Here is a 9,695-nt window from a genome sequence, read left to right as displayed (position 1 = left end):
AACCAAACATAACCGAATAAGGGTCCGGTTTGGTTGCGTGTGTACACTCTCAGTGATACAGACCATTATGGGTCCATTTGGTCCCATTTGTACACTCTCTTGAGTTGCAGACCTTTATATGGGTTCATTTGGTCCCATTTGTACACGATCTGAGTTACACAGGGTTTTAATTGAGAGTCAGGATTTTACTGTGTACAATCCTCCTATGCCTGACGCTGACAGGAGTTTCCAATCTGACAGGGTAAATAGTCACCATGTTGAGAAAAGAGGAGATTGGTACACACGCACGCACGCACGCACGCACGCACGCACGCACGCACGCACGCACGCACACACACACACACACACACACACACACACACACACACACACACACACACACACACACACACACACACACGCAATAGCACACTCGCCAATGGACTCTGCTTTGGAGAGGTTTCCTCTGCGGGGCCCACGTCAGCTGGGTGGATTGACGGTTGTCTCTCCAGGTCCTTTTATAGGTCTCCCCCACTTTTCTCTTCCCACTGTGGATTCCAGTTCATTGTCTGCCTTGCTTGTATAGTTAACTCATTTTCCCAGTAAGGGCTACTCGTCATATCCCAGTTATTATTGCTCGCAGCTGTGTCCATCTTGCACGATGGTGCACGGATCGTGCACGGTCTGCGTGCATGTCGCCGTACAGATCCAATCACAAAAAACTAAAAACTAAATCATGTTGCCGCACCCAAGCTTTAGCATGCTAGCTCACAAGCTGGTGCAGAAATGCTGCAGGACACATGGCAGGATCAGGAAACAGAGAAATGGGCCTTTTCCTGACAAATATAACATGCCAATGCAGATCCGTTTTTTTCATATCCGGTTTTAACTGTTTTCGGTCAAAACAATAATCGCTACTTTTTGAGCAGATAAACGGCAGCATAATGTTGGATTAAATGCAATAAAGAATGTATCCGTCAAGGCTCATCATTGGTACAGAAGGCTTTTTTTAAGATCTTGTCATTGGTCGGAAATTGATAACTTTAGTAACTTCTTACAGGTCTGTTCTTGGCCTCCTCGTTTTTTCCCGACAACAATTTGCAACGCGTTGTGCACCTGTGTAAATAGTCAATTTTCATCAAACGTTTTTCGTGGAATGTCTGCCTATTATGCCATGCCCAGAATGCGGACGCTAGAGTTCGTGTTCAAGGCTTGGTTATGCTTTGTTGCGAGTGGTGTCACGCAGCAAACATCGCCTGGCAACGCCATTGTACTGCAAGGCTTTACACACACATGCAGCTGAGTGACTCAGTCTGTTCTCGATAAGCGCTCAGTTTAAATGGTCACGGTGTAAATGGTAAGTGGGCTGTCGAAAAGCTTATCGATGAAGGCCTTCCGAAGATTGACAGAGATATCGGTCACGCATGCTTTTCAAAAATGATATAGCCGGAGGGAGGGATGGAACCGAAGCTTAGGGAGAGAGAGGGTAGTCGTGAAGAAGGAATAAGAAAGAAGAGCGACTGTAGAGTGAACGCACAGAAACGGGAACACAGATTGAGCAAAAAATGATACAGAGAAATAACACAGTATCTAAGTGTCATCGTAGATGGGAGGCAGCCGTCAAGTAATTACATTTGAGCGGCCGGCTGATTTATTTTCTCTCTCTCTGTGTGTGTGTGTGTGTGTGTGTGTGTGTGTGTGTGTGTGTGTGTGTGTGTGTGTGTGTGCGTGCGTGTGTGTGTGTGCACGTGCGTGCAGTGCACGCGTGTGTGCATGCTGGAGGTTTTCCAGTGTGTCTCCCCCATCTCGTCTCTGACATGCATATGAATATTAATGGCCTTATTAGTGGAGGCAGGCGGCAGACAGTGGTTGGGTTGAAACAACATGGGGTTATATTTAAAGCAAGAGAAATAATATAAAGTAATGTCTCTGTGAGAGTGTGTGTGTGAGAGAGAGAGAAAGAGAGAGCCAATCGTAACAGTTCTTCTGTCTGAGAGAGTCATCACGGGGGTCATGCGATGAACTTGTTATATATTCATTAACTGTGGAATTTCAATTCGAGTGCAAAAATTACAGAAAAGATAGTGTGCACACGCTGTAAAAAGACAAAGAAACGCGTGACTTGCATCATAATCCCGTGATCATCTTATCTCTGCGTGTGTTGTTTATTTATCTATCTGATTATCATATACAATAATAATCAATCTGATTATTACCAAGTGTGGTTTTGCGCGATTTTGTTTTATCTGCGGATCATTTTAGGCAGCTATAAAAAAGCTTGGAGTTGCTTTGGAGTAGCAATACCACTGAGATCATTAAGTACCTATGACAGGTAATGACAATTATTTAAAGCAGGGTCTTCAACGTTTTCAGACCGAGGACCCCTTAGATTGAGAGAGAGATGAAGCAGGGACCCCCACAACCTTTTCATAGATTCCATATAGTTTCATGGTTTGACAGCAACGATCATCAGTGTATTTTGGGTTCATGTCAATTTGTGTTATCAGATATTTAACCACTTGAAATGTCAATACTTGATAAACTTGACCTTTCACTAAGTACTTAGTCTGCTCTTTTCTCCCTCTACACAAAAGCTTTTTGCCGAAAACAGCCGCTTTACAAGCCTCGCGCTGTTGTGAGCTTGTAGATCTGCTATTTTTGGCTAAAGTTCTCCGACTATGGACACCAGGGTTCAAGTAGTTCATATAAAAAAGGAGACAAAAAGTTTCTATCACACAAAGATTTGGAGTACCCCCTGTAGTAACTCTGAGGAAGGGGTCCTGGACCCCCTGTTGAAGACCCTTGATTTAAAGGAAGACTTCACCACTTGTCAACCTGTCCTCACTAATGTTCATGATAAAATAGCATCTTATTTGCCTAATGATGATGTCACTGGCAGACGGGTTTTTGAACTGCCCACAGCTCTCCTATAAGAGACACAGTAGAAAAGAACGTGCTATTTTATCGTGAACATTAGTGAGGACCAATTATATGAAGATGAGGAGAGGGTAACAGCAGTAGACATAATTCTGATTGCTCGCTTCCTCCTAGACTTCCACTTCAACGAAGAGGCTGCGCTCCGCCTCAGAGAACTGGTCAAAATGTGAGTGCACGGCAAGTAACGCGTGTGTGTGCGCGTGTGTGCGTGTGTGCGTGTGTGCGTGTGTGTGTGTGTGTGTGTGTGTGTGTGTGTGTGTGTGTCGATCAAGTGTGTTGCAGCCGTCTAATGATTGAGCAATCAGTGTGGGAGGCGACAGACAACCAAATAGGCTCTTTGCACATAATTGGAAAGAAATCGGGCTCTTTTTTCCTTCACACCGTCTTACCAATTATACATATTTACACATAGCATATCCATCCGAACATTATGTACATGAGAGGTATTAGTAATAAGGTGCATGAGCATAGCAGCATATTGTCGTTGTCAGTTTGGAAACCTTGTACAGTATGTCCAAAACCATTGTTTTGTATTTATCATTTTAAAAAGGATTTAAACTATTGAAAATAGCCGATCTATAAGCACACAACGCCTCGCATTGCGAGGCGTTGTGTGCTTATAGATCTGCTATTTTCACTAGTTTTGTGCGACGGTCTTTTCTGATGAAGCAGGGCTTTACTTCATGAAAAAACGTAGACATTTGAAACTTGGAGATACGAGGATTCTGACCGACATTGACTATATACTGTCCGCATAAGAGGGATTGTGGGTGGACATGAACTTTGTCTTCCAGTTTCTTAGCTTTGCAAGTTTTAGCTGTGAATCGAATTTTTAAATGTAATTTTCTTTCTGACCATGTTACATGTAGTTGGTTTTCCATTTGCATGGTCGTTCTGGATGTCATTACAGATGTCCACATCTCTCAAGATCCGTGTCATTAGCCTGGCCTACAGGAATCACCTGGCCCACTGGTTTGAGCACAGCAGCTACAGTAACTAGCTTATAAATGGGGGTAGCACACACACACACACACACACACACACACACACACACACACACACACACACACACACACACACACACACACACACACACACACACATACACACGTACACACACAGAAGCACACGCATGCATGCAAAAGATGAATTTGTGTCCATTAATAACTAACTAATAACTATCCTTATGTTATTACTGTGTCCATGCTCTGTTAGAAGATGAGTCGATATTTAAGACGTTGGCAGAAGACTGAGACTTCTGGTCGTCTGACTCCAAAGTGTCGAGAGCTTCTGGTGCCGTTAGCAGATACAGAAATATCATCAAGCCACGCACGCACGCACGCACGCACACACGCACGCACGCACAGCAAATGTATGGTCCATGGACGGCCTATGGTGGACACACATGCCGAAAATATCCTCACAGATGCGACGTGTTGTGATTTGCAGATTTTCCTGCACAGCACAAGACATGTCCAACGACAAACTGTGAATCGAGCTTAAGTCTGCTGCTTGCTCCCCTTTTACTTCTTTACAGGAAAACAAAAACAGTCCCAGTGGTGTTGTGATCAAATTCATTCCTTGTTGTTGAGACATGTCCTAATCCAATGCTGGAAACCCTGATCATTTTCTGTATTGAACTACAGGAAAGTCATTTAGGGTAAATGGTTACAGCAAAAATCTCATTTAGGCTGAACAGCGCTGATAATAGCTTTCTCTCCATCTCCGCTGTGTGTGGCTCCCCAAGGCCTCAGCGGAGCTGTATGATTATGAAAACGGAATCCTTCACAGGAGAACGTACACGGCAGCTATAGGCAGAGTATACACAGTGAAATCCACAAGTGCTTTACACAAACCGTGAAAAGCATTGAGGAAAAAGTGCAACAGAAGCACTTTAAAAAGGGATAATTAAATACAATTAACAAAGAAGTTATTAAGTTATATAAGCCGTAAGCAGCACGGGAACGGGGTCCAAACACAGATGGAGATTACCATGAGCAGATGATAGTTAGAGATGATGAGTTTTAGAAGAAGATGAAAGCTGTGATGAAGTAACAGGAAAATTTATGTTTTTTTCTTTTCTTTCTTTTTCACAGTGAGATTTGACACTTTGACACATAGACAGTGGATGCGACACGAACATGTGAACCTCTGTTTCCCAGGCCGGGTTCACACATTCAAGGCACATGCCTTGTGCTTAACCTAGGGGGAGGTGGAGGGTAAAGTGCCATCCAAGCTTGAAAATCGTGAAAACATGTGACTTCCATATATAGAGAATGAATTGGACCGGTGCCTCCCCCTAGGTAAAGCACAAGGCATGTGCCTTAAATGTGTGAACGTGGCCCCAGACTAACCTCTAAAAACCTCTAAAAGATTCAAGAACGATCTCTCTCTCTTGCTTCTTGCAACCCCCCGAATATCTCTTTCTCTCCTCGGTTACTTCCTTCACAGGTGTTAATGAAACTGATTAAAGCGCTGTTCCATTTAGCGTAGCAGTCTTTCCAGTTAGCTGACGTGCTGACCCTGACCCTTGTGAACCTGAATGGAACACAACCTTAATTAGTGGTCCTATCATTATCACACAGCCATTAATGTCAACATGGCCGCTGTGAAAAAGATCTATTGCAGGAAACCAATCAGAAGATCCATATTGTATTGTATTTTCTAACAGATTAGATACCACACATCGATGTAAAAAGAGAGCGGTGACATGTTCCGGAAGTTCAAAATAATTGATTGTCGCGTGACTCGACGTAGACCACACCACATACAGTAGAATCTATATGGTATGCGTGAGTCTCACGCTGATCAAGCTAGTTTCAGTTAACTGTTACTGATGCAACTGATTCTCTGCAGGCTTGGGAATCCCATCTCCTCTCCATCTTTCCTCACCCTGATTTCTCTCTCTCTCTCTCTCTCTCTCTCTCTCTCAAGCTCCTACACTGCCTCCACACCTTTCTTCTCTGCTGATTAAGAATACGGTGGGAAAGAAAGTAGGAGAGGGGGAAAAAAACAGTCTGAGGATCAGTGGGAAAGTTCAATTAAACAACAGGCCTCTGGGCTTCTGTGTGTGTGTGTGTGTGTGTGTGTGTGTGTGTGTGTGTGTGTGTGTGTGTGTGTGTGTGTGTGTGTGTGTGTGTGTGTGTGTGTGTGTGTGTGTGTGTGTGTGTGTGTGTGTGTGTGTGTGTGTGTGTGCGCGCGCGCTTGTGTGTATTTGTTCACGCAAATGAAAGAAACAGGATATGCTGTGTGCACAAGTATGCAACCGTGTGCACTACTTCCCATGCACTTGTGTAGCACACACACATTAAAGTCACAATGTGTGTGTGTGTGTGTGTGTGTGTGTGTGTGTGTGTGTGTGTCTCAACTCTCCGCTCTTCAGGATTAGTTTTTCTGCCTTTTAATCAAGCGAGGTAATTACAGCTTCCCTCCAAAATAACAAGCTTTTATTCCTTTATTCATCCGAGGCCATCGACAGTCTAATAAACTGGCTACGATTAGCCACAGCAAACAAACCAACGGCACCATGTAAGTCAACACAGAACAAAATGCCTTCAAAGAAACTGGTACAGACCTGCTTTTTGGTTTTTAGTTTTTTCTTTAATGGATTCTGTTTTCTTTTTCCAGAGTAATTAATACTTTGCATCTCTCTCTCTCTCTCTCTCTCTCTCTCTCTCTCTCTCTCTCTCTCTCTCTCTCTCTCTCTCTCTCTCTGTCTCTCTCTCTCTCTCACACACACACACACGCACACGCACACGCACGCGCACACACACACACACACATACACACACACACACACACACACACACACACACACACACACACACACACACACACACACTGGCTCTAAATGCGTGTGTGTAATTAGCCGCCAATATACAATAAAAGAGCTGCCAGATGAGCTAATGCGCTACATAAACACAACCTCCAGTGCTAGCAGGGAGGTGTATGTGTTCCTGTGTGTGCATGGGAGAGGTGTTCGTACAGAGAAATCCCTTCCCAGACAGGGTCATTAAAGGAGACATGCCATCCCCAAATGATCTTTTCTTACTGCTGCAGAAGCTGTCAAAACATGTCTCTTACTCCGACAATCAACAAAGTATTTGCTAACACGTTTAATGTAAATCTCTCTGGATATACAGAATATCTTCCAGCTCACAAACTAATTTATATAGCGTAATCACTGAAAACCCTGAAAAAAGAAAAAAAAAAAAGAAAAATCAGGATCAGCAATGGACGCCAAAATCTGATATGTCTGATTTAAGACAGAATGGTGTAATTCTTGTCGTATGGGTTACATAAATCTAAGCAGGGTTAATAGATACCATGTATTTTAGCTGTGCAATAAAGAACCGTGATCAAAAGTTTGCCCCACTGTTTGCTCAAACCAGCAGGTCAGGGCCCGCAACTTAATGGAGAGACTTTACGACACCTCATGGACACTTTCAATGATAGAACATTGTGTTATTTAATATCATGTCCTGACTTCATGGTGAGAGTGACATTCAGCCCACAAATTGAAAGCATTGAAGACCCACTGGACTTTATCTGTAACATATTGGCCTACTAATATGTATCCATTCATTTTAACCCATTAAGACCTGTAACTCATCTGTGTCGCTGCTTTAGCTATTCAAAAATAGCAGATATATACAAGCTCACAGCGCAGCACCTTGTATCTGCTATTTTTGAACATTTGTGAAGATTTTGTGCAAGTCATTCTAAATCCTTCTAAAGTTTGTGAAAAGTATTTCTGTGTCAGTGGTTCTTTTTCATGTCAAGGACCCCTAGAATTATTATGTATATATTTGGCCAACGACCCCATCTCGAAATATTATGTTCCAGGGACCCCGCAGAAGCAAATATTTGAGTTCCAAATGTTTGCTTTAAAAAATAGCGGGAGAGCGGGCCACGCCCAACCACGTCACTCTGACATAACCATAAACAAGCCACGGCCACGTCACTAAATATGACAACATAATCAAAAAGGAAACCCATGGGCATGTTGCTAATATGACTCATTGTGACATCATTATGCAAACATATCATCATGATGATGTCATGGCATCAGGTGCAAACAAATCAGCCAGCTCCATATGGACACAAAAGTCGGCATGCCCATACATACATACAGACGTACATAGACAACAAACTGCCGTCTATGGTCGTACAGTTCTTGAGATACGCGAAGGACTGATGCGCGGATGATTGTGGGTGTAAGTGCCGCAGATGCATACAATGCCACTCACTCATTGATGTTTTTAAGAATGCCTACGCAAAAATAAATTTACCCCCATTGATTCCGGATGGGGACCCACAAATTTACTATAATCACATTTTTGTTTTAGGAATGCAAACAATACAAAGAAATATTATTTAACCCAAGTCTCCATGGCGTGAGTAATCAATACAAAAAAAGGTCAACATGGCAACAGTTGGGTTATGGGTGACGTCAGACCACAGCTTTGTTCAACCTTCATAAGGGTCAACAATGCCAGTGTATGTCAAATTTGTTTAATTGGACAATGTACAGTCAGGCTCAGGGAGATGCAGAAAGATATTAGGGTGAGAGAGTCAGTTCTGTAAAGAGTGACATGGAGTCGAGAAGAGGCTGGCGTCAACAAGGTGCTCTGGCCTTTGCCAAGGTCCAGTGTAAAAACCACCCTGACGCTCAGCTAGTGGAGGACTACAGAGCAGGGGACATGATATGCACGCAGTGTGGCCTCGTGGTGTGTGACCGCGTCATCGACGTGGGCTCGGAGTGGCGCACCTTCACCAACGAGAAAGCCACCAAAGACCCGTCCAGGGTGGGGTACCCCCAGAATCCACTCCTCAACGGGGGCGACCTGACCACCATAATCAGCAAGGGGACGGGCGCGGCCAGCTTTGACGAGTTCGGCAACTCCAAGTATCACAACCGTCGCAACATGAGCAGCTCGAACCGGGCCATGCTCAACGCCTTCAAAGAGATCACCACCATGGCAGACCGCATCCACCTGCCGACGAACATCATAGACAGCACAAACAATCTATTCAAACAAGTTTACGAACAGAAAATCCTGAACGGGCGGAGCAATGACGCCATTGCCTCGGCCTGCCTTTACATTGCCTGCAGACAGGACAGAGTTCCCCGAACGTTTAAAGAGATCTGCGCCGTCTCCCGGATCTCCAAGAAGGAGGTCGGCCGGTGCTTCAAACTGATCGTCAAGGCGCTGAACACCAGCGTGGACCTCATCACCACGGGAGACTTCATGTCGCGCTTCTGCACCAACCTGGGCCTGTCCAAGCAGGTGCAGATGGTCGCCACCGTCATCGGCGACAGGGTGATGGAGTTGGACCTGTTGCCTGGCAAGAGCCCCATCTCTGTTGCAGCGACCGCCATCTACATGGCCTCCCAGGCCTCGGCCGAGAAGAAGACCCAGATAGAGATCGGAGACATCGTCGGTGTGGCAGACATCACGATCAAACAGTTATATCAGCTCATTTGCCCACACGCCACACGCCTCTTCCCTTCAGACTTCAAGTTTTACACACCTGTGGACAAACTGCCCCAAATGTGAAGATGATTTATTTTTCGTGACCTACGGTTCAAGATGTTATTGGGCAAAATGAATGCCTTGTTATACAACATAAGGCGGTTTTGAAATATTCTTCCTTGGCCTACTGGGATTGTGCGTGCAAAGTTTCACATTGATCAGTCCAGCGGTGCACAAGATTAGCTTTTCACAGACAGACATGGACAGACTCACTCCTGGGGACGAATGGAACTCCATATTTGG

General features: G+C 44.4%; 1 protein-coding gene across 1 annotated transcript; it reads left to right on the top strand.

Annotated features, from left to right (window-relative positions):
* Positions 1-8,510: 8,510 nt before the first annotated feature.
* LOC308295699 (transcription initiation factor IIB-like) lies at positions 8,511-9,476 on the top strand (the record flags this gene model as incomplete). Its single annotated transcript, XM_080738747.1, has 1 exon — positions 8,511-9,476. The coding sequence occupies one exon, from the start codon at positions 8,511-8,513 to the stop codon at positions 9,474-9,476; it is 966 nt and encodes a 321-aa protein (XP_080594873.1).
* Between the last annotated feature and the right edge of the window lie 219 nt (positions 9,477-9,695).

This window comes from Nannobrachium achirus (assembly GCF_963921795.1).
Source record: "Nannobrachium achirus genome assembly, chromosome: 12".
Taxonomy (NCBI): Eukaryota; Metazoa; Chordata; class Actinopteri; order Myctophiformes; family Myctophidae; genus Nannobrachium; species Nannobrachium achirus.
This window is presented reverse-complemented; position numbering and strand designations above follow the sequence as displayed.